At 51.8% G+C, this 25,116-nt stretch overlaps 1 protein-coding gene across 1 annotated transcript in view; it reads right to left on the reverse strand.

Moving 5' to 3' along the window:
* Positions 1–25,116, reverse strand: part of CATSPERD (cation channel sperm associated auxiliary subunit delta) — a 40,729-nt gene continuing 15,613 nt past the window's right edge. Inside the window, exons 10-23 of the mRNA XM_067033325.1 lie at positions 24,744–24,894; positions 23,895–23,990; positions 19,073–19,155; positions 18,517–18,693; positions 15,614–15,727; positions 14,676–14,765; positions 13,851–13,909; positions 12,018–12,096; positions 11,505–11,557; positions 8,974–9,048; positions 7,476–7,604; positions 6,074–6,257; positions 1,616–1,773; positions 1–326 (exon numbers count right to left, since the gene is read on the reverse strand). Coding sequence (XP_066889426.1) covers positions 89–326; positions 1,616–1,773; positions 6,074–6,257; positions 7,476–7,604; positions 8,974–9,048; positions 11,505–11,557; positions 12,018–12,096; positions 13,851–13,909; positions 14,676–14,765; positions 15,614–15,727; positions 18,517–18,693; positions 19,073–19,155; positions 23,895–23,990; positions 24,744–24,894 — 1,686 coding nt within the window. The 3' untranslated portion in view covers positions 1–88. The remainder of the gene's footprint in view (positions 327–1,615; positions 1,774–6,073; positions 6,258–7,475; positions 7,605–8,973; positions 9,049–11,504; positions 11,558–12,017; positions 12,097–13,850; positions 13,910–14,675; positions 14,766–15,613; positions 15,728–18,516; positions 18,694–19,072; positions 19,156–23,894; positions 23,991–24,743; positions 24,895–25,116) is intronic.

Raw genomic sequence — 25,116 nt, forward strand, 5'->3', positions numbered from 1 at the left:
ACCAGCTATCTCACCGAACGCTTTATTTCAAGACAGCTCTGCCTGCTCCCTGCCACCCTGCCACCCCACCTCCACCCCCCGGGCGTGCTCAGCACCTGGCCCAGACACACGCACAAGACTTCCTGCATCTCCTGCGCAGACGGACCCAGAAGCCCTTGACCCTGAGGCCCCGCTCAGTGGGAAGCAGCTTGGGTATCACGTAGGCCAGCCACACGGACAGCAGGGTGGCCCCCGTGAGCAGGACGATGGTGACCTCAGGCGGGAAGACGGGCAGCGGGAAGGCCCCGTAGACGTAGACGCTGAAGGTGGCCTCCAGGTGACAGTAGCTGCGAGGGGCGGGCAGGGAGAGGCTCTGGGGCGCCGCCTTTGGGGGCCTCACCCTTCACCCCAGCAAACTGGTTTTTTTGTTGTTTTTTTTTTTTTTTTTTGGCCACGCTGCTCAGCTCGCGGGATCTTAGTTCCCCGACCGAGGATCGAACCCAGGTCCTCGGCCGTGAAAGCACAGAGCCTAACCGCTGGACCGCCAAGGAGTTCCCCCAGCAGACGTTTTAAAATTCACGGGGACAGGAAGCTGGGCCTGGAGCACTGACTCCGGGCACTGAGTTCCATTTATATACACTTAACTTCCATCCTCTGTAAATCTGCGGTCGTCTCTGTATTGTGTTGGCCAGAAGGTTCGTTTGGGTTTTTCCTTAACATCTTACTTATTTTAGCAGAGGTCATATTTTTCCCCAGGACCCCTGTGGCCCCCTGGTCTGGAGACAAGGGATCCCCCACCCCCCGCATGGCAGGCTCAGTCTGGGGGGCGGGCAGGAGAGACCAACAAAGCACTCATCACAATGGACGCAGAGTGGGGGGTGTGAGGGGGGCCGCAGGCGTCCCTCGGGTGGCTGCAGGCAGGTGGGGATGGCAGGATGGAGGGAAGGGCACCAGGTAAAGGGGGCAAGTCGCCGGGGGCTCTGCTGGAAGCAGGGTGCAGGGAGGGCAGGGGATGAGCCTTGTAGGCGGACCCCCCCAGACCCCCTCTCTCCTCTGGTCATCCCCACCCCGCTGCCTTCCGCCTGTGGCGTCCCAGAGCTGGTCCAGGGTCTGGGGCCTTTAGGGAAGGCGGGGTCTCCCCGCGCTTTTGGGGGTGGACGTTGTGTCCGTCTGGAAGGGACAGGTGATGGGGGAGCGGGGGAGAAGGCCGCCCGTATTCCCCCTGCCGGTGGGAGCCCGTTAATGATCTGAGCCAGCACAGTGGGTGGGCAGGGTTGGGCCGGCCTGTAATGTCAGTTTCCGCGGTGTCAGTACTCCAGCTGCTGGCGGGAAGCCAGCCGGCTTGCAAAATCCCTGAATATCTACTGATCAGTGTTGGGGAGCCAGTCTACACCGGCTCCCGCACCCCACCTGTTAGACGTGGCATGAGGGTGACTCTGGCCCCCGAGGGCAGGGACAGGGCTGCCGGTCATCGCCGTTCCCCCGGCACCCAGCGTGGCCTTTGAATGAGCATTTATTTAGCAAGTGAACAAATGTCATCCTAGGGGAGGGAGAAAAGGGGGTCCCCCTCGTGTGTGCAACCTGCCCCCGGAGAGCCAGCTGTTCCCCCAGAGGCCCCTGGCACAGGGCGACTCACCTGTAGTATGGATCCACGATGGAAATGAAGAAGACGTAGATGCCGTTTCTTTGGTCGAAAACGACCTTGTTCTCTGTCGGGCCTCCCAAGATCTGATACGGGGCTGTGGGCCACCTCAGGGGTGCGTCGTCGTTAGGCTTGTGGCAGCTCACGTAATTCTGCGGAGGAGGCCAGAGACATGCCTGCTTGCCCCGGGGAGGACCGCGCCAGCCCACAGGTGCCGCCACCGCACGCACGGCCCCACCGGTGCCGCCACCCGCCAGCACCCGTGGGTGTGAGTCCGGGACCAAGTGCCCGCCGGGCAGGCCAGACGATTTGTGACTGTGGAGCCTTCTTCCCACCCCCTCCTCCTGTGCCTGCCCCAGCTTTGGGGGCTGCAGGCACAACAGCTCAGCTCGCCAGGGTCCCTTGCAGCTCTGAGTCTTGGTATGAATCAGATGCTGCGGATGGCATGTGCTCTGGGTGTTATGGGCTGAGTCGAGTCCCTCCCCCAAGTCATATGTCGGAGTCCTAACCCCCAGGACCTCAGGTGGTGACCTTATTTGGAGATGGGGTCTTTCGCTAGAGAGGGCCTGATCCAGCATGGCTGGTGTCCTTAGAATAAGGGGGAATTTAGACCCAGAGACGACACGCACAGGGACAAGAACGTGGGAAGATGAAGCGAGAGATTGGGGCGATGCGCCTACAAGCCAAGGAATGCAAAGATGGCCAGCAAATCACCAGAAACCAGGCCAGAGGCCTGGGACAGATTCTCCCTCATGGACTCAGAAGGAACCAGCCCTACCGACACCTCGATCTCGGACTTTTGGCCTCCAGAACTGGGAGAGGATAAACTTCTGGTGTTTAACCCATGTGGTTTGTGGTCCTTTTGTTACAAAGCCCTAGCTAACTAACACACCTGGGGAACCTGAAGGTGGAAGTGAGACAGAGCCAGCAGGGCTCCTTGGGAAGCAGTCGTGGGTGCCCAGAGGTGGTCAGGTGGCAGCTGTGGCTTCTCCACCCTGCCTTCAGGTCCCAGGGTGTCACATAAAGGGGAAATGTCCTTGAACTCAACTGTTGGCCCTTCACCGGTGCAGCATGCTGCCTCCCTGAGCTAAACACATTCTAAGGGTCTTGCCTACACTTTGATCTTCTGCACTATTTGCCTGTGGACCCAGAAGGGAGGGTGGGGCTAGGCTTGTAAACAAGAGAAGGGATGGAAATTCCAAAAGCAAAAGTGTAAAAATAACAGTGAGTCCAACGTTATGAGAAATAAGGAACTCGGGACTTCCCTGGCGGTCCAGTGGTTAAGACTCTGTGCTTCCACTGCAGGGGGCGTGGGTTCGATTCCTGGTCGGGGAACTAAGATCCCACATGCCCCGTGCTGCAGCCAAAGATAAAGAGAAAAGAAGTAAGGAACTCATTTTGCATGGCAAAGTAAGCAAAAACTGAAAGACAAAAGGCAAACTGGGGGAACTATTTGCAAATTACATGGCAAATAAAAGCTTAATCTCATGGATCTATAAAGAGCTCTTAAACATTAAGAGAAGCCCAAAATCCCGATAAGAAAGTGGGCACAGAGCATGAACACACAATCCGCGGAACAAAGAGGTGAAAATGACCCTCCCACGGGAAAAGATGCTGAACCTGGCCCACAGTAGAAGAAATGCACCTAAAAACACCACATCAGGGCTTCCCTGGTGGCGCAGTGGTTGGGAGTCCGCCTGCCGAGATGCAGGGGACACGGGTTCGTGCCCCGGTCCCGGAGGATCCCACATGCCGCGGAGCGGCTGGGCCCGTGAGCCATGGCCGCTGGGCCTGCGCGTCCGGAGCCTGTGCTCCGCAGCGGGAGAGGCCACAACAGTGAGAGGCCACACACACACACAAAAAGCAAACGTGTCCACGGTGTGGATGGCCACCTGGATGGGCGCCGTTTATCCCCAGGCCCTGCTTCCGGGCCCTCCTCTTGGCCTCTTTGGCAGACACACCTTTAAGTTACCACGCAACACACAGAAGACTTCCAAACCGACGCCAGCCCTGACTTGTCTCCCTATGTTTTGCTGGCCACCGGGCTCCTCCACTGCCTCCTCCTCGGTGGCGCCTTGAGTTCAGCAGTTGCAGAATGAAGCTGTGTGTGTTTCCCTCCACCGCTCGCTTCATCCCTGAGCCAGTATCTGCCCAGGTGCTCAGGCTGGGAACTGGGGGGGGCCGTGCTTGACGCTTGCCTCCTCCTCCTCCGACATCCAGTCCATCACCAGGTCCTGCTTTTCGCGCCCCTGCCTCGCACTGACTGTTCGAGTCCCCCACCGCCATTCGTATGTTGAAGCCCCCCCCCATCCCCCAGTGGGATGGTATTTGGAGGTGGGGCATTGGGAAGTGATAAGGTTTTGATGAGGTCCTGAGGGTTGGGCCTCTATAATGGGATTACTTCCCTTATAAGAAGAGACACCAGAAAACTAAAGCAGGGTCTCGAAGAGATGTTTGCACACCCGCGTTCGTAGCGGCACCGTTCATAACAGCCAAAAGGTGGAAGCAACCCAAGTGTCCACTGACAGATGATGGATAAAAAAAAAGTGTGGTCCGTACCCACTAATGGAATGTTATCCAGCCTTAAAAAGGAAGGATATCCTGACATATGCTACAGTGTGGATGAACCTTGAGGACATGATGCTCAGAGAAAGAAGCCAGACACAGAAGGACAAATACTGTGTGAATCCACTCACAGGAGGTCCCTAGAGAGGCAGATCCACAGAGACAGGAAGTAGATGGTGGGGGCCGGGGGCTGGGGGAGGGGCCGGGGAGTCAGCGTTTCCTGGGGACAGAGTTTCAGTTTGGGAAGATGAGAAAGTTCTGGAGATGGACGGTGGGGATGGTTGTCCAGCAATACATATGTACTTAATGCCACCAAGCTGTGCACTTAAAAATGGGTAAGATGGTCAATTTTTTGTTATGCATACTTGACCACAATTAAAATAAAAAAAAAATCCTTTGGGAGTAAAAGAAAAAAAGCTGGGCCGCGTAAAAACTATGTGAAATAAAAAAGGAGACACAGCTGCTTTGCCTAAAGACCATTTATTTGCCACCGCCAGCGCCACCGCATGGTTTTTAGTGGTTCAGTGGTTCACTTTTAGCGGTTCAGTGGCTGTTTAACAGCCCATCCAATGACTGCTGGACATGCAGGCATTGTGGCTCTGTCTTGATAGAAAAACCCTCAGGGTTCTACAAAATCGGCCACCAGGGCTGATGGGGAAAAAAAAGTAATGGGACAATCTCTTAAACGCATGCGTGCCACTTTGAACGAGAGTGCTAATAAAAAGAATGCAAATACAAACACTGGCACAGTCAGAAAGTAATAAATAAGCCAAGCTCCATGTGTGGCTTGTTCTTTTTAAAGAAACGGCCAGGGAGGTGGTGTTTGGGTAACCTTGCGAATGCACAAAACGCATACCCGAGTTGTAGGAGTTGCACGCTTTAAAATCATTCATTATCGGTTACGTGAATTTCACCTCGGTTAAAAAAATAAATAAAACCAACGTCACCAACCAAAATACATGACCAAACTCACACGATGGAATGGGGTGTAAGGAACGGGTGAGGCTGCGGGCTTTTAAGAGAGCAAACACAAAATTAAGGAGTCAGGAGTTCGCGCTGGAACCGGCTTTGGGCGCGAAGAGCGCGCGCCCCCTGCTGGTGACGTGGCCCCATTGCGCCGTGTTCTCGCCCTTGGCGTTGAGAGGCCGAGGGTGGATGGAAACGAATTAATATGCGCCAGAAGCTCCCCCACCCCCAGAGGAACAATGCGATGTCTTCCTTTCACTGACACCATAACCTTATTTGTCAATCTTGTACCAACCAACGTTCGTGATAGAAACGCTCGTTGAGCAGAACGGACCATAAATATCATCAGCCCCTTAAATAATGGGCATTTGGATGGTTCCAGAATTTTGCACATTATCAGCATTGTGCTCCATGAGCGCCTTCGACCCTACACCTCCGATCGTCTCCGATTCCCTTGAGAGAGATTCCCAAAGAGTTTGTGCGTCTTACATTTCCATCCCCTGACACCCCATCTAGGGACTGAATGTCTGCCCCGCCCCCCATTCATATGTTGAAACCTACCCCAGAAGGTGATGTATTAGGAGGCGGGGCCTTTGGGAGGTGATTAGGTCCTGGGGGCGGAGCCCTCCTGAAGGAGATTGGCGCCCTTATAAAGGGACCCAGGAGCGCTCCCTCGCTCCTTCTGCCGTGTGAGGACACAGAAGGCACCACCAGGGACCAGACACCAAATCTGCTGGCGCCTTGATGTTGGACTCAGCCTCCAGAACCGTGAGAAACCAATGCTGCTGTTACAAGCCGCGGGGTCTATGGTGATCTTTACAGCAGCCCGAACAGACCAAGTCGGCCCCCAACACACAGTGGGCCTGACCAGTCGTCGCCTTCTGCGACCTGTTTTGGGAATAATCAGAACGCAGGCCCTACCTCTCGGTCCCAGGCGAAGGGCCCTTTGTCGCCGGCCGTCTTGGCTATGGTGGTCCAGTTCTGCGGCTGGGAACTGCAGAGGGCCGTGTCGGCCGTCAGGGAGTACGTGTACGTGAACAGCCCGTTCACCTCCAGCAGGACGTACTCGGCCTCGACCACCTCCTGGAACTTTCCTTCCCTCCACCTGGGACACACCATGCACAGGCAAGGCTGCTGGGGCGCCCTCGGTGGCGGGAGGAGGCTGGGGGCCCTGATGTGTTGTGAGACCATCTGGGGGTGGTGGGAGGTGGCAGAGCGGGGCGCGGCCACCCCCCCACCAGGCTGACACTTCTGGGACGGTCAACGCGGATATGCAGTGGCAGGTGGGGACAGGACGCCGATGGGGTCGGGGACTGGGGGTTGCTTATTTTTTGACACCTGCAAACATTCCAGAGGTATACATTTAGGGTGGTGAATTAGGGTTGCTCTAAATCCTTATTTGGGGGGGGGTGGAATTCCCTGGTGGTCCAGTGGTTAGGGGTCCGGGCTTCCACCGCCACGTACCCGGCTTCCATCCCTGGATGGGGAACTAAGGTCCCCGCAAGATGCGGGGGTCAAAAAAAAAAAAACCAAAACTTATGTTTGGATGCACGTTTGTCTCCTGCCAGGTTGGGGCTTACACCCCTCCTCTGATGGGACCCTTCCCTCGCTCCTCACCCCAGGCCGGCAGCACCCCCCCCCCCAACGTGGCAGCTCTGAGTTAGGGGCGTGCCCGGCCCACGGTCTCACCCGGCTGTGGGACTGAGGCCACGAGGAGCTAACACGTGACGTTCTAATGAACCTAAGTGTTGCCACGTGTGAGTGGCTTCTGCCCCCACCGTTCAGTCCGTCAACAACTACTTAGTGCAGCGGTCCGCGGGGGGCGGGGACGGAATGAAGGAAGACAGAATCCACGGAAGGGGGCGGAGCGAGTGGCGTGGCCTGAAACGTGTCCCCCAAATTCCTATGCGAAGCCCCAACCCCCGGTGCGACTGGATTTGGAGGTGGGGCCTTAAACGAGGCAATCGAAGTTGAGCGAGGTCCTAAGGGTGGGCCCTGATGCCACGGGAAGTGGCGGCCTCTGCGGCCAAGGAGAGAGGCCTGGGGGAAGCAGCCTGCCCACACCTGGCACTTGGACTTCCGGCCTCTAGGACCGTGAGAAAGTCATGTCTGCTGTTTAAGCCCCCCAGTCTGAGGTGTTTTGTTCAGGCCGCGGAGCTAAGACGGGGAAGGGGAGGGGATGTGTGAGCTGAGAGCTAGGAGGGAAAAGGCAGGGAGAGGATGCGGCCAGAGCAAAGGGGTGGAGAGGGCTCTGGGGGCCTGTGATGATGGTGAGGGCGGCGGGGGGCTGGCGGGGTGGGGGACTGGGGGGGTGGGTCCTCACAGCTCCACCACCGGCTTCCATGGGGTGTCGTAGTAGACGAGGATGGGGCAGCCCAGCTTCTCGTAGCGGTAAGGCACCTCCAGGTCCTCCGTGGCCTTCTGACCCCGGAAGTTGGGGTCGTAGGCTTCCCTGTGGGAGAGCAGGACACAGACACGGGCGAGCTCCCACCGGGCGCCCGGACGTCCACCCGCCCACAGCCTCGCTTCTTCCCTGCACATGGGGTCACGATCGTGGAGGCGCGTCTGAGCGGGGGATTCAGCGTCATGGTCGAAATGACCTTGGGACCCCCGCGGTGGTTGACGTTCCGGGTCCACATAGCTGGGCCACAGCACCTCGACTGTGGTCAGATGTGATTCTGGGTGTTTCTGTGAGGCTCTTCTTTGGGGCAGAGGTTAATATTGAAATCAGTAAAGCAGTGCTCTCCCTAGTGTGGGTGCAGCTGGAGACCTGAGTAGAACAAACATGGGCCTCCCCCAGCAAGAAAGACGTCGGCCTGTAGATGGCCTTGAACTAGAACTGCAACTCTTCCCTGAGCTGCCAGCCCCCAGCCTCCCCCATCAGACTGTGGACTCACCAGACCTCCACAGTCCGGGAACCAAGTCCTTAAAATAAATCTCTGTCTCTGTCTCTCTCTCTCTGTCTCTCTGTGCCTCTGTGTCTCTCTGTCTCACACACACATCCTGTGGCCTCTCTCTCTCTCTGGAGACCCTGACTCACACACTCTCATGCCCCCAGGCGCTCTGGCTGCAGCCTCACTGGTTGGCAAGTTCAGCAGCGTCGGTTTCCGTCTTGGCCGTGGGTCTGGACGGGGGACGGACTCTTGGCTTGTGCTGGAGGGGCGAGGGTCACGTCGTATAAGACCCACGAGTGTCTTCCCACGCCAGGGGGTCGGTGGTGTGCACCAGTGTCGGAGGGCCTCTCTGTGCCGCCCTGCAGAGGGGGTCACCTTGGCCGGCCACCCCCTCCTGCCTCGGCTGGACAGTGTCTGGCCAACTCCGCTAGCTGGGATGAACAGGGGACCGTGCTCCAGGAGCTGGTGGCAGGCTGGGGAGGGGTCTGAAGGCTGGCCCAGCAGGTGGCAGAGCCTGGGCAGACCTGGGCCAGGGGCCCTGCCACATCTCACTGATTCCCCGAAGGCCCAGCCACCTTCCCTACCTGTCTGCTCGCTCCCTCGGATTCCTTGTGGGCTGGATATCAACTGGCAGGGTATCAATTTTAAAATGATTTTTTTTTCCTTTCTCCAAAAAACATTTGTTTTCTTTTCCATTACGGTTTAAAAATGATTCTTGGGACTTCCCTGGATGTCCAGTGGTTAAGACTCTGAGCTTCCACTGCAGGGGGTTTCAACCCCTGTTGGGGGAACTAAGATTCCGCATGCTGGCGCGGTGCGGTGCAGCCAAATACATAAATACAAATTTAAATAATGATTCTTGATTCGCCTTTGGCTAATGCACACCAAATGGTCACGTGTGTGTGGCAGTGGGGGCGGGGGGCTCACCTCTCAATGACGTAGCTATAGTTGTCCTGAAGGGCCGCAGGGTCGAGGATGCCATTGTAACAGGCTGAGATTTCACTGCGAGCGACAAAAGATGGTGAGAAGCTGCCTGAACCCACGCGGGACCAAAGAATTGTGAATTGTTCCCTTTGACATATGTTATCTCCCCATTGGTTGGATTTTGAGCCCTTTCTTACTTTCTGTTTCTCCAAGATGCTCCAGGCTCACCTTGAATCTTCCCTGCCTGGCCTAGAGTCAGCCATTTCGCCAAGGAGCCCTAATTCCTTGTATTGGAGAATGATGTTACACATGGAGATCTGGGAGCTGGGTGTCCTGACTTTTGAGACAATCCTTTCCCTGTTTTTCTTTGTACTGTTACTACCTGTGCATGTATCCTTAAGCAACATGCAGTCATCCCTTGGTATCTGCAGGGGACTGGTCCAGGATCTGCCGTAGAGAACAAAATCCAAGGATGCTCAAGTCCCATAGCGGGGGCCTCTGTATTCTCGGGTTCCACAGCCACAGATTCAACCAGCCACGAACTTAAACCCGATCCACCCTTGGCTGTTTGCATCCGCGGATGCGGAACCTGCAGATACGAGGTCTGACTGTAGTTTATTTTTGCCTGATTTTGGATTTTTTATTTTCTGTGCCACCCAGCTTGTGGGATCTTATTTCCCCAACCAGGAATGGAACCTGTGCCCCTTGCAGTGGAAGTGCAGAGTCCTAACCACTGGACCGCCAGGGAAGTCCCGATTTTGGGTTTTTAAGACTGGGATCATGCTGTGTATTCTTCTGATTCCATGCCCACGTCTGTACGATCCGCCCAGGCAATCCTGCTCCATTCGTTTTCACTGCTGTGACACTGTGGTATCAAAACCCTGCACTTGGTTTACCCATCCTTCTGTCGATGGACGTTTCAGTTGGCCTGCTTCCAGCTTGGAGCTATTCAGAATAACGCTGCTGAGAACATTCTGGAACCTAGATCAGTGCAGATGTGCATGAGTGGAGTTGCTGGTGGAAAGAAGTGCTTTCCAAAGCAGCCGAAAAATGTACACGCCCACCAGCAATGTCTGGGGGTTCCTGAGGCTGCCGGGGGGTTCCCATCCTTATAGTTTTACCTTCTAGGCTTTGTCAATTCTGCCATGCTCGTGCTGAATATCGGTCTCTAACGTAGCTTTCATTTTCATTTTCCTATGAAACTGACCACTTTTTCAACACCTTTTTGTGTTTACCAGCCTTTTCTCCCCCTTTTTTGGGAGTGCCTGCTCAAGCCTTTTGCCCATTTTTTTCTTTACATTTGTCTTTTTTTTTTTTTTTTTCTGATTCGTAGGAATTCTTTATAAATTCTGGACACAAATCCTCTTTTAGTTACACGTGTGGCAAATACCTTTCCCACTCTCTTTATGGCAGCAGCTTTGAAAAGATTGTTTTAAAGGCTTTCCTGCACATATGTTCTAAATACTGATAACAGCATTGGTTGACTCAATAAAGCGTTTCCCTTTTGGGGGGAAAAATCTGGTAAAATCGTCACTTGACTTTATTATTGCCCCATGCAGTGGAGCGCTGAGGCTGGCTCTTACCACCTCCGAGAGCCAGCTGTTATATCCTCAGGAGTTTCATGAGCCAGTAGAGACTTTGGTAGCGATCTGTAGGCTCCATGGGAGCATTTACACCACGGGAATTGGCAAATGCTACAAATCCGGGCTCCCCCAGAACTGGCTGTCGCCCATTTGCTGGCACACCACCGCCCGAAGGGGAAAACGTGTGGCAGTTTGGCTAGTCTTCAGGGGTTCTTCCTTTCCTTTTCTTGGTTTCTCATGGCTGCGTTCTCTGCAGTAACTATGGATCCTGGGGGCAAAGTTCCTCAAATTTTCAGCAGGCGATTAAACCCAAAATCTCTGAGCAGTTTTATAAATTTATTTCTTTCATTTATTTATTTTTGGCTGCATTGGGTCTTCGTTGCTGTGCACGGGCTTCTCATTGCAGTGGCTTCTCTTGCTGCGGGGCACAGGCTCTAGGTGCGTGGGCTCAGTAGTTGTGGCAGGCGGGCTCTGTAGTTGTGGCTCGCAGGCTCAGTAGTTGTGGCGCACGGGCTGAGTTGCTCTGCGGCATGTGGGATCTTCCCGGACCAGGGCTCGAACCCGTGTCCCCTGAACTGGCAGGCGGGGTTCTCTACCACTGCGCCACCAGGGAAGCCCTCTCTGAGCAATTTTAGTCAAAATGAGGAACTCAGGGACTAAAGGGGAGAAAGGGAATGAGCAAAGGATGAGGGAGCAGGGAGAACATGTAAATTTCACCAAGTCGGTGCGGGGGGGGTGGGGGGCGCGGGCAGCCACCCACTGCAGACTCTGACTTCATCTGTTAGGATTAATTATGGAGCTGTTCGTTATGGAAATGTTAAACATATGCAAAAGCAGACAGGGTAGTGTCACCCAACTTTCGCAGTTGTGAAGCAATGGTGACCATCTCATCCACTCCCCACCTCGCCACCCCCCACTTCTCCCCTCCCCACCCCATATCGACATACTCACTTCTGAATGACGATCTTCTTCTCCAGGTCACAACCGACTGAAATGAGGGCTGTCTGCAGCGGCGGGGGGATGTAAGGGGGGAGAGACAAGGCGGGGATGGGGATGCTGACCCCGGTCAGCGAGGGCACCATGAAAGCCCACGAGGGGGCGCACTTGACGCGGCCGGGACCAGAAACCCTGCGCCCGGGTCGCAACGCGGTGTCCCGGTGCCTGGGACTCACAGAGTCAAGCCCTAAGAGCCTGCCTGATCTATAGGGCACCGCTGAGGTCCCGCCGTCTGATAACCCCCAGCTAGTACACCTGCTCCGAGGTTGGTGAGTCCTGAGGCACAGCCCTGGGGGAAGACGATGGGGAAGGGGCAGTGACCTTGGCAACCAGGGCAGAATCACCTCCATTTTCAGATCGTGAGCGTGAGCTTAGCCAGCCGCTAGGGGACAAGCCAGCCAAGGCCCGCTGTTATCAGCCTTAACGCTAAGGACAAAGAGTGTGGGACGGCTGAAGTTTGGGTCATACCAGTGGCTTCAGGTCCAAGCATGAAATTTCTTTGTTGGCTATGTCCACAGTGATGGTTGATATTGTGGGTCTCTTTATGCTGCAAGGCAATGGGAGTGTGTGTTATTGCAGTAAAAAGCATCGGCAACGCACCCATTCATTGATCTATCCATCCACCCACCCACCCATCCATCCATTTCTCCATTCATTCGTTCATCTGTTCACCCAGTCGGTCCGGAATATTGACCAAGAACACCTGCTCACACATGGTGGCACCACCCTCCCTCTAGTTTCTACCTCTTCTTGAGTCAGTTTTGTTAATTTATATAGAATTAAATTACTTATTGAAAAGAGCATCTGAGCCCCAGTTTTATCATCACCTGGCTGCATATAATGTTTTCTCATTGTTCTTTTAACAGGTTCAGTATCCATACATTTATTTTCATTCCTATTGTTCATTTTATTTTTTTATTATTATTATTTTTTTGCGGTACGTGGGCCTTTCCCTGTTGTGGCCTCTCCCTATTGCGGAGCACAGGCTCCGGACGCGCAGGCTCAGCGGCCATGGCTCACGGGCCCAGCCGCCCCGCGGCACGTGGGATCTTCCCAGACCGGGGCACGAACCCGCGTCCCCTGCATCGGCAGGCGGACTCTCAACCACTGCGCCACCAGGGAAGCCCCTATTGTTCATTTTAACTCTGTCTTTTCTCCATCAGGATTGTGGTGTCTTCTGAAGAAACAGCTTTATCTTACATCTTGACTCTGTGCTGTCTTTTTGTTCTCTATTTAATACATTCCAGATTGTATCATGGTTCATTCCCTTCCCATAATTTCTTTTTGTTGTCCCCCTAGGTCCTTATGTTAAATATTTATTTATCACTAGGTCCATTTTTTTCCCTCATAATAGAAGTGCTTGGGCTATACATTTTTTCTCTGACTATATCTGAGCTGAATTCTTTGATTCAGAGGTTATTTACATGGTGTTTCTTTTACATATATATATAATTTTTTGAGAAACTACCATTTGTAAAGAGTTTTTAAAAACATTTATTTTATTGAAGTATACTTAATTTACAAAGTTGTGTTAATTTCTGCTGTACAGCAAAGTGATTCAGTTATACATATATATATTGTTTTTTAAAAAAATTTATTTCATTTATTTATTTTTGGCTGCATTGGGTCTTCGTTGCTGTGCGCGGGCTTTCTCTAGTTGCTGCGAGCGGGCTTCTCCTTGCGGTGCCTTCTCGTGGAGCACGGGCTCTAGGCGCGCAGGCTTCAGTAGTTGTGGCCTGCGGGCTCTAGAGCGCGGGCTCAGTAGTTGTGGTGCAGGGGCTTAGTTGCTCCGCGGCATGTGGGATCTGCCCGGACCAGGGCTTGAACCCGTGTCCCCTGCATTGGCAGGCAGTTTCTTAACCACTGCGCCACCAGGGAAGCCCTGTATATATATTCTTTTTCGGGTTCTTTTCCATTGTGGTTTATCACAGGATATTGAATCTAGTTCTTGTGCTATACAGTAGGGCCTTGTTGTTTACCCATCCTATATACACTAGTTTGCATCTGCTAACCCCAACTCCCAGCCCATCCCTCCCCCACTTCCCCCTTCCCCTTTGCAACTACAAGTCTGTTCTCTATATCTGAGTCTGCTTCTATTTCATAAATAAGTCCATTTGTGTCACAGTTTAGATTCCACAAATAAGTGATATCATATGGTATTTGTCTCTCTGTAAGAGTTTAAACATTCTTGCCTTACTGTTCTTGGAGCGGGGGGAGTCTGGATCTCGGCCCTGATTCCTTGGCTCCTGCTAAGGGGACACGCAGGGGCCACCCACCACTACCATCTGGGTGATGACATACCTGGAGGTGAAGTTGGGGTCGGCCCTGCCCAAGTGCTGCTGCTGCCTCAGTGAAATGTTCTGCAGAAGCAAGAGAGAAAATGCAACCACAACAGTGGAACAGCCCGGGGTGGTCCGGCAGTCAGGGTCCAGGAGAGACGGAGGGCAGGATGGGGGTGTTGGGAGGAGGAACCCGGGAGCCATCCAGCCTGCCTCTGGTTCTAAGCCCGTGAAAGGCTTCTGGAAGCTCATGGGAATGACCCCTCTTCCCCAAGCTCCCTGCCTTTGTCCCGGGGACCCACGGTGGGGCGTGACTTAGTTTCCCCTCCTGCTTAGCTGTGATGTGACATGGTCTGATCCAAAGAGTTTGTTGTGGTCTGGGGTCAAGTCCCAACTCCCTGGTGTGACTGTGAGGCCTGGCTCTGCCCTATGGATCCCCCCAGACCTCTGCCCTATGGATCCCCCCAGACCCATATTTGGCCAAGACCCTCCCGGTGGCCCTGGTTTGCCTCCTGATGCCTGGGTTCACCCAGCTAACTCAGGTCTCACGCCCTCCCCGGTGGGTCAGGCTCCCCGCCCCATCCTCCTTGCCCCCTTCTGTGTGACACCTGATGCCCTCACTCTCTGGGGGACCGTGGCCTGCCTGTGGTGGGGGAGGGGCAGGGGCTGTGTCCCCTCAAACTTCCACAGCACCTTATCTGGGTGTGTGTAAGGAAGGGAAGCAGGAAGGAGGTCCGCCGAGGGACACCGTGAGAAGGCTGGACCTGGCCCAGTCGGTCGAGGCCGAGCCCCTCTCCCGTTGATCCGGGGCTGGGGGGGGCGGTGGTAGGGGTAGGGGCGAGCTCACCAGTCTGTACTTGGTGTTCCCGTCATACGTGTAGCCGTCCTCGTAGATGACAGCCTGCAGCCCCAGGGAATGGGGGTTGCTCACCATCACCTGGGGGGGTGGGGGATGAGAGACGCACGCTCTGTATGGGCGCCAGCAGGCGCGGCAGGGAGCAGCTGGGGCCGCACCCATAGGTGACCCCGGTCCCCCTTCAAGCTGAAGACCCAGCTTGCTCTGCAAACACAGCTGCCGGCTCCATCCCCCAATGCGCCCTCGCTCCCCCCACCCCCCGCACCCCGTGTCATCCACACCCCCTAACTGTGGCTCTGAGTCCCGGTGTGCAGACAGCCTGGGGTTGCAGCCCTGCAAGACCCAGAACTGTCCCTGGTGCGCGGAGGGACTCGTCCTGCGCTGGGGGGGATAAGGGGGGGGGGTGATGAGAGAGCAACAAGGCAAGAGCCAGAGCCAGCCTGGCGCTCCCTCGCGGGCCCTGGTCCCAGCTGGCTCGACATCCCCTTGAATCCTTACGCTGGTCCACCCCACTGTTTTCAGCTTGACTGTACCCAAGAGTCCAGGCTTGGACACGTGGGTTTCAGGCCCAGGAACGCCACTGTTTTTCAGGCATCCCCTCCAGGAGGGAAGCCGGAGCTGGCTGAGCTGACAGGGAGGAAAAGGCATTTTTGGAAAGGTTCTGGGGCAGCTCCGAAGAAGGGTGGAGAGCCGGCACACAGGTAGTGGGAAAGGAGGCTGGGCCGGCAGATGGACAGCCACGGCCAGGCATGTGGACACTGTTGAGGAGGAAAGAGGAGTTTCTAGGGGGCTTCCTGAGTGAGTGTCTCTTCCGGGAGGCTGCCAGGGAATTTCCAGAGCCTGGGAATTGTGGGCACAGGACGAGAGGCCAAGGATGCTGGGGATGCCAGGTATCAGAAACACTTGTCAAACAGATAAAGCATGCTTACTAGTGGGACTGGTGACGTGCCAGGCCGGGGTATCATGAGGGCCGTCAACTCCAACTCACTGTTCATATCAATGGTATACATTTTATTTTCAAATTCTCCCTGCAGAAGTTCCACCTAGTTAGAAATGCAAAAAAAAAAAAAAAAAAAAAAAAAAAAAAAAATCCATCAGTCAGTCATTCAGTCAATCAAATCAAGCCTCTGTTCCCCAAACTACAGGGCAGGTGGTCAGTGGCAGGAAGGGGGCTCCCCAGGGATGGAACCTTCCAGTCTCCCGGGTGCAGCAGCCTGGGCTGTCAGTCAAGCCACTGTCTTCCCCGCTAGACCCGGCACCTGCAGAAGACCCTCAAGGTTCCCCCCACCCCCGGACACGGCCCCTCTTCCCTCCAGAAGTACCCTGGCCCCTCCACTCCCCGCCTGACTTCTGCAGTAATTGCCTCCTTGCGTTTCTTCCTAGAATTATTGCCAAGCGTGCATCCCTAGATGATATAATTTTTCTGTTTGCGAACGTTTTGTCTTTTTAAGTCTCGTCTCTTTCAATCCACAGCTTCCCCTCCATCCCATTCATTTTCATTTCTAGGCATCTTTGGAGAACCCAGACCGTGGGACTCTCCCACTGTCTGGATTTTCCTGGGGCAGATGGACACATGTTCCTATGTGCTCTGCCTTTTTAGCAGATTGGTGGCTGGATCCATCAGATTAGGGTGGGATCGAGTTGGCAAGAGCAGCAGGTGAATGATATTCCGTAGGTGGCACGTAATGGCCCACTGTCTCTTTTCCAATGCTGGGGTTGCCACAGGGAGATACCTTATCATTTTGTTTTCATATATTCCCGGAATAATTTTATAAAGAGACCCTTTCCCTGTGCTGACCCAGTAGAAGGGTGTGAAGGAGAGGAGGAGAAATGCTTGCATCTTGCCTTTTATTTATCCCTTCTTTTTTGTTGTTGTTGCTGAGCGCGGGCTTTCTCTAGTTGCGGCGAGCGGGGGCTACTCTTCGTTGCAGTGCGTGGGCTTCTCATTGCGGTGGCTTCTCTTGTTGCAGAGCACCGGCTCCAGGCATGTGGGCTTCAGTAGTTGTGGCTCGTGGGCCCTAGAGCGCAGGCTCAGTAGTTGTAGCACATGGGCTTAGTTGCTCTGCGGCATGTGGGATCTTCCCAGACCAGGGCTCAAACCCGTGTCCCCTGCATTGGCAGGCAGATTCTTAACCACTGCGCCACCACGGAAGCCCTATTTATCCTTTTTTTTTTTTTTTTTTTTTGTGGTACGCGGGCCTCTCACCGTTGTGGCCTCTCCCGTTGCGGAGCACAGGCTCTGGACGCGCAGGCTCAGCGGCCATGGCTCACGGGCCCAGCCGCTCCGCGGCACGTGGGATCTTCCCGGACCAGGGCATGAACCCGCGTCCCCTGCATCGGCAGGCGGACTCTCAACCACTGCACCACCAGGGAAGCCCTATCCCATTTTTAAGACAGTGGGTTGGTTGCCTGCCGTGCTAGGAGGGGAACCAATAGTTGCTTCTGATTCCAGGTCTGGGGTTGGCAAGGAATGACAAGGTTAACTGAAATGTCCTGTCCTGGCACAAGAGGATCCTGGTCTCCTGGTGAAGGCGGTGTCTGCCAGGCTATTTACCCCATCCAGACTCTATTCTTTCTTTCTTTCTTTCTTTTTGGCTGTGTTGGGTCTTCATTTCTGTGCGAGGGCCTTTGCAGCGAGCGGGGGCCACTCTTTACCGCGGTGCGCGGGCCTCTCACTATCGCGGCCTCTCTTGTTGCGGAGCACAGGCTCCGGACGCGCAGGCTCAGTAGCTGTGGCTCACGGGCCCAGTTGCTCCACGGCATGTGGGATCTTCCCAGACCAGGGCTCGAACCCATGTCCCCTGCATTGGCAGGCAGATTCTCAAGCACTGCGCCACCAGGGAAGCCCCAGACTCTATTCTTTTTTTTTTTTTTTTTTTTTTTTTTTGCGGTATGCGGGCCTCTCACTGCTGTGGCCTCTCCTGTTGTGGAGCACAGGCTCCGGATACACAGGCCCAGCAGCCATGGCCCACGGGCCCAGCCGCTCTGCGGCATGCGGGATCCTCCCGGACCGGGGCACGAACCCGTGTCCCCTGCATCGGCAGGCAGACTCTCAACCACTGCGCCACCAGGGAAGCCCCCAGACTCTATTCTTTAAAAGCAAATCGCTAAGGCCAGTCCACACTCAGGCAGGGGGCATTCAACACCACCTCCTGGAGGGGAGAGTGTGTACTTATGTTATTCGGAACTCTTCTGTGATGGAGAGGTGTCTCGCATCCCTTTATTTATTCAGTCATTTATTTACATCGGTATGGACTCGTGTATATTTATTTTATACTTTAGCTTATTATCCAATACTGTGTTATTTTTGTGACTCACGACTATTTCCGCTTTCATCCATAGGATCTTGATATGCTACATAGCCGCTTTGTCTTTTCTGGTGGGGAAACACTACTTGCGAACGCCATCTTTCTCAGAACAGTTTCAGTGGCCAGATATTTGTGTAAAAGCCTTGCTGTTGCTTCCTCTCTCTCTCTCTCTCTCTCATTCTCTCTTTTTTTCATTTTCCTGCACTTCGCATAAAACTAGCAATTCCCAGACATGCCAGGCATGTGATTTCAAGGACCCACAGGAAAATGCCCAGGGCTGGCGATTGACATTTTACTGTGGCAAGTAAAGAAAATAAGAAAAAAAAACCTGTTCCCATCTATCAGCACCATCATCTCATAAAAGGATGTTTTAGACAAAGTGTGTTTTATCGATAAACCGTACATGGCACAGTTGCCTTTCTTTCACTCTTCATTTCACTGATCCCCATGGACTCAAAGGCCCTTTGGAAATGGACACTCTAACATCTTTCTGGATATGAATCCATAGAGTCATGACCACATACTTTGCAGACATCAACTTGGAGTTGGGGATCCATGAGGATCGCCTGGATGTTCACGGGGCACTTCTGGAAATCAAAAGCTGGAAAGGTTGAGTCAGGAAGCGGGGTCAGTATTTCAAGCATTCCCACGTCAGTGAACATCAGGACCGCTTCTTGGGACCAGATGTTTTGGTCTGCAAACTAAGAGAAAAACGGCTTCTGACATCAGCTCATTCTCATTCTTTCTTGAGGATTTCACCTTTTTCTTATGATTCATATTTAAAGAAGGTAGACCAAAAAAAAAAAAAAAAAAAAAACCCAAACCGTAAGAAACCAAAAAACCAAGCAAAGTCATAAGTACACTTTGCTGAGGCACCTCCTCTTCAGGTGTAAAATTAATTAAAATTACTGTTATATCACCACTATTGCTATTAAAAATACTATTATTATTTTGATAACTAGAGCAATTTCTTCAGAAAAAGGATCAGACAAAAGAAAAAAAGAAAAAGAAAAAGGATCAGACATTTGAGAGGAAGACTGTTATTCCTTACCAACCAGGTAGCACCAGAATTTTACCTACTTTGATTAGAGAACTTGACAGGATTCCCAGGCTACCATAGTATAAATTATTCTCCCGAGTTAAAACGGCCAGTTCATTTTCATCTAGGGAAAACCAAAAAAAACAGAACAAAAATTGAAACAAGGGTTGTTTCCATGGACAAAAATAAAAAATATATTAAATATTAAAATTAGAAAGTTACCCCAAACTCCATCATAACGACCAGGGGTCAGCAAATTTCTTCTTTAAAGGATGAGATGGGGACTTCCCTGGTGGCACAGTGGTTAAGAATCTGCCTGCCAATGCAGGGGACGTGGGATCGAGCACTGGTCCGAGAAGATCCCACATGCCGCGGAGCAACTAAGCCCGTGTGCCACAACTGCTGAGCCCGTGCACCACAACTTCTGAAGCCCGCGCGCCTCGAGCCTGTGCTCCGCCACAAGAGAAGCCACCACAATGAGAAGCCCACGCACCGCAAGGAAGAGTAGCCCCCACTCACCGCAACTAGACAGAGCCCATGTGTGGCAACGAAGACCCAACACAGCCAAAATAAATAAATAAAAAGCAAACAAACAAATAAATAAATAAAAGGAGAAAAAGGACGAGATGATAAGGATTTTCTGCCTTGCTGGTCATGTGATGTCAGTTACAAGTATTGGACCCTGCAAAAGCAGCTTATGGATAACTTGTAAATGGATAGGCAGAACTATGTGCCAATAAAACTTTATTTAAAAAATAACAAGTGGTGGGCTGGAACTGGCCCACGGGCCATGGTTTGCTGACCCCTGTTGTAGGTAACGGCTGTTAGTATTTTCGTAAACATCCTTTCCAGTAGTTTTATATAGGTGGCGATTATATTCTGGGACCCTTCAAGCTGCTTTATATTTTTTCCCCTCTTTTTTTTTTTTGATAGTACAAGTTCAGTTTATTTATTTATTTTTTAATTGAAGTATAGTTGAAATATAGTTTTCTTTCCTTCCATGTACATAAGAGTACTTGGCCCATTGGCATTCTGGTGCCTGGATGAACCATAACTTATTTAACCAATGCTCCACTGATGGACACTGAGGTTGTTTCCAGTCTTTGGCAGATACAGAGTTCCGAGGAATGCAAGACGTCATTAAAAGGTTTTATGAGAGGGGATGGCAAGATCCAATGTACATTTTAGTTCTGTTTAAAAAAGACACGGACTTCCCTGGTGGTCCAGTGGTAAAGAATCTGCCTTCCAACGCATGGGATGTGGGTTCGATCCCCGGTCAGGGAACTAAGATCCCACAGGCCGCGCCTGCGTGCCACAACTACAGAGCTTGCGCGCCTCAACGAGAGAGTCTGAGTGCCACAAACCACAGAGGCCACGCGCCGCAACGCCGGATCCCGCGTGCCTCAACGCAAGATCCCGCGTGCCGCGACAAAGAGCCGACAAGCCAAAACAGTCAATCATTCAGTCAATCAATCAAAAATAAATAAAATTTAAAAAAAGACAAGGAAGTCTTCAGAAGAAGCAAGGTTTGGGGCTGTATTGACACCTGGGACAGGATGGTTCTTCGTGGTGGGGCCGTCGTGGCCACAGTGGGGTGTGGAGCAGTATCCCCAGCCTCCACCCAGAAGACATCAGGAGCCCCCCAAGTGGTGATGACCACACATGCCTCCAGAGACTGCCCAGTGTCCCCAGGCTGAGAGCCAGCAGTCAGATGGAGAAAAGGGGTCTCTCAGGGCAGTGGTAAGCTATGGGATGAGATTCCAGATACACAAACCTGAATGCAATCCTGGCAAGTCTGGACTCTCTTCTTTAGAAAATAAGGAACCACTCCAGCAATCCCACTCCTGGGCATATATCCAGAAAAGGTGAAAACGCTAATTCAAAAAGATACATGCACCCCAGTGTTCACTATTTACAGCAGTCAAGACATGGAAGCAACCTAAATATCCATCAACAGATGAATGAACAAAGAAGATGTCATATATGTATATACAATGGAATATTACTCAGCCATGAAAAAAGAATGAAAGAATGCCATTTGCAGCAACATGGATGCTAGAGATGATCCTATTAAGTGAAGTAAGTCAGAGAAAGACAAATATCATAGGATACCATTTACATGTGGAATCTAAAAAAATGATACTAATGAACTTATTTACAAAATAGAAATAGACTCAGAGACACAGAGAACAAACTTATGGTTACCAAAGGGGGAAAAGGGGAGGGATAAATTAGGAGTTTGGGATTAACAGATACACACGACTATATATAAAAGAGATAATCAACAAGGACCTATTGTATAGTACAGGGAACTATACTCAATATATTATAATAACCTAGGATGGAAAAGAATCTGAAAAAGAATATATATATTCAGTTATATATAGAGATGTGAAACTGAATCACTTTGCTGTACACCTGAAACATTGTAAATCAACTATACTTCAATACAAAAAAATAAAAATTTAAAAATTAAAAAAAAAAAGAAAAGAAGGAACGATTAAAGATTCTAGACGTGGGAAGTGATGTGTACTCATGGTTTAAAAACAAATAAAAGAGGAGGGGAAGACAACCCATAGAAGGGAGAGAATATATCTCTGATATATATTCTCATCCCATCTCTGATAAGGGACCTGTATCCAGAATATATAACAATTCAGTAATAAAAAGACCAACAGCCCAATTAAAAAAGAAGCAAAAGATCGAAATGGACATTTCTCCAGAAAAGATGTACAAATGGCCAATCAGCACGTGAAGAGACCCTCAACGTCATTAGTCAGTAGGGAAATGGAAACCGAGGCCACAGTGAGATACCACTTCACAGCCACTAGGACGGCCCTAGTGAAAAAGACAGAAAGCCAAGTATGGGTGAGGATGTGCGGCAATTGGAAAGGACAAACCCTGTGTGGTCCCACTCACAGGAGGTCCCTAGAGGAGTCACATCCATAGAGACAGGAAGTAGATGGTGGGGGCCAGGGGGAGGGGGAGGGGGACGGGGAGTTCGTGGTTCATGGGGCAGAGTTTCAGTTACACACGATGAATACATTCTGGACAACACTGTGCCTGTACTTAAAACTGTACTGTGCACTTAATAAAAATGTGTTCAGGGGGTAGATCTCATGTTAAGTGTTGTTACCACAATAAAAAAGAAAATGATGGGTGATGGAAAAGGCAAACAGTAGAATGACTCACACGGTAATACGATACCACTTACGTAAAAAGCAACCACAACATCTGTCCCCCTACCAAGTTATTACAATAATATTAGCCATATTCCTTATGCTGTGTATCACATCCTTGCGACTCATCACTTCATAACGTAGGCAAATGTCAAATCACTATGTAGTACACCTGAAACCAATATAATAGTGTATATCAACTCTATTTCAATAAATGAAAAGAAAAAAATGGGGAAAAAAGAAGAAAAACAAAAAGCAACCACAACAAGCTACACAGATGGCGCTGTACGTTTTCAGCAGGTCCATATCTAATATATGTTGCGAGGCTTTCGACTGGCTAAAAAGATACTTTCCAGATTCCTAACAGTGATGACCTTTAGGAAGCCAAAGAGGGACCTGGATTCAAAAAGCTGGTCAAAAGGACTTTAATTATAGTTGTAATGTTAAAAAAAAAAAAAAAACTTTTAAAGGACCATGCATCACTGGCATAATTATAAATTACTTTTATATCATTACTTTCTATCATGATAAATTATCGTCTAACAGATAAGTGGACATAGACAGTAGGAGGTAACTCAGTGATGGGCAAACAGGGAAATATGGGATCTTAAGTTACACGGGTGGGACTTCCCTGGTGTCACAGTGGATAAGACCCTGTGCTTCCAATGCAGAGGGCCCGGGTTCGATCCCTGGTCAGGGAACTAGATCCCACATGCAGGCTGCAACTGAGAGTTCGCATGCCACAACTAAGGAGCCTGTGAGCCACAACTAAGGAGCCTGCCTGCCACAACTAAGACCTGGTGCAACCAAATAAAAAAATAAAGAGATATTTTTTAAAAATTACGTGGGGACTTTGCTGGTGGTCCAGTGGTTAAGACCCGTGCTTCCACTGCAGGGGGTACGGGTTCGATCCCTGGACAGGGAAGATCCCACATGCCGTGCTGTGTGGCAAAAAAAAAAAAAAAAGAAAGGTCATATGACTCCACAGTTTGCTGCACTATTTGCCTCAAATAGTGAGGAGCATGTGAGGAGCACAATTACAGTGGTGGGTTTCATTTCACCTGACGGAAGCAGCAGCGGGACAATTCACTGGCAAAGAACTCCTGGGGGTGCCATCTGTCATGGGCTGCATTGTGTCCCCTCCAAACAAGATATGTTGAAGCCTTAACCCCCAGGACCTCCCCAGGGTGTGGCCTGATTTGGAGCCAGGGTCTTTACACAGGTGATACGGTTAAGGTGAGGTCATTCGGGGCGGCCCTAATCCAATAGGACTGGCGTCCTCATAAAAAGGGGAAATTTGGACACAGGCACACACAGAGGGAAGGTGATGGGAGGCACAAGGGGAAGATGGCTGTCTGCAAGCCGAGGGGAGGGGCCTCCCAAGGAACTGGCCCTGCCGACACCTTGATCTCAGACTTCTGGCCTCCAGAACTGGGAGACAATGAACGTCTGTGGTTCTAAGTTGCCCAGTTTGGGGTGCTTTGTTAGAGCGGCCCCAGCAAAACGATATCCAGCTGACATTCCATTTCATTGGGAAAGGGCGCAAAAGTTTCTGCTCTGAGTTCCAGAATGTGTAATGACCGTGTTTTGTTTCTGTTTTGGCCAGGCGGGATCTAGGGGGTCAGAGGTGAATAAGTCAGGTCTATGGCACTTCTAGAAAGCTACCCACAGGTCGGGCACGCACTGGCAGCAACGCTGTGGATGGTGATGTTGGCTTCAAAGATGGACGAATACAAGATGTGTTGTCCTTCTCGCACCTGGACAGGGGTGACCAGCTGACCTAGGAGATGACAGGGAAAATCGCGAGACATGTGCACGTATTAGGAAGGAGTTCCCCCACTGCCCACCTGGCCCCTCGGTTTACGACTCAGATGATAAAGAATCAAGGAAAATGTAGCCGTGAGATGCAGTGCTGTAAAACATCACATAGAATACACTAGGTTTAAGAAAATGCGACCCCCCCCGCCCCCAACCTTCTTGATGTGAGAGCTCTGAGGAATGGACTGGATACCAGGTGAACTGCAGGATGACTTTTACTATACAGGTAACATGTAATCAGGCAGAACTTTCTTTCTCGAATGCCCCCCCCCCACCCATGGCCAGGCCAGCCCTAAGCCCTTTTCTTGCATTGGAAGGAAACAGCTGTGTTCAGGTGGCTGACTGGTACTAGGGTGTGTGCTGCAATTGTGGGTGCTCTGGCAGCCACTGCTGTGCCCAGAGGTCCCTGACAGCACCTCCTCCTTGGGGGCTGCCGTTTGCTCTTTTCCTTACTCGGGCTGGTAGCCTGGGGCTCATCTGTCTAGGCCTCAAAACAAGATCTGCAGCTCCTGGACTTGGCCTCTCTGCCCTAGGCATCCAGTGACTTTCAGAACCTGCCTACAGGGCCTAAATATCCCAGGAGGAGGAAAATGGGGGTTGGGGTGTCGAAGTGAGTATGGCAAAGTGACAATGGGCTTGTCGTCATCCACTCAGGTCAGGGGAGAGAAAAAATAACCGCTTGTGCTTGCCTGCCCTGAGCCTGGGCCTCGCTCACCTGCATTTCGGGAAACCAGCAGGCTCTTCTCAAACCAGAAGATCAGGATGCCTTTCTGGCCCGGGGCAATGAGGATGTCAAGGGTCCCGTTGTAGTCAAAGGGCAGCCCGAAACTGTGGTTCAGGGGGTGGTCTGAGTAGCCGAACATGGCCTGAGAGAAGAATATTGAATCTTGAGCAAGAAAAGAAATGGCCACAATAGAACTGTGTGAGTCCATGTGCTTTGTCACTGGGACTTTCTTCAGACCTTATTGCCTAGTCCAGTGGTTCTCAGCTTGGGGTGATTCTGCCCCCAGGGGACACTGGACAGAGTCTGGGCTCATCTGTGCGTGTCAAGACTTGCGGGGCTCCTGGTATCGAATAAGCAAGGGCAG

This window comes from Kogia breviceps, chromosome 4 (assembly GCF_026419965.1).
Source record: "Kogia breviceps isolate mKogBre1 chromosome 4, mKogBre1 haplotype 1, whole genome shotgun sequence".
In the NCBI taxonomy this organism is placed as follows: domain Eukaryota; kingdom Metazoa; phylum Chordata; class Mammalia; order Artiodactyla; family Physeteridae; genus Kogia; species Kogia breviceps.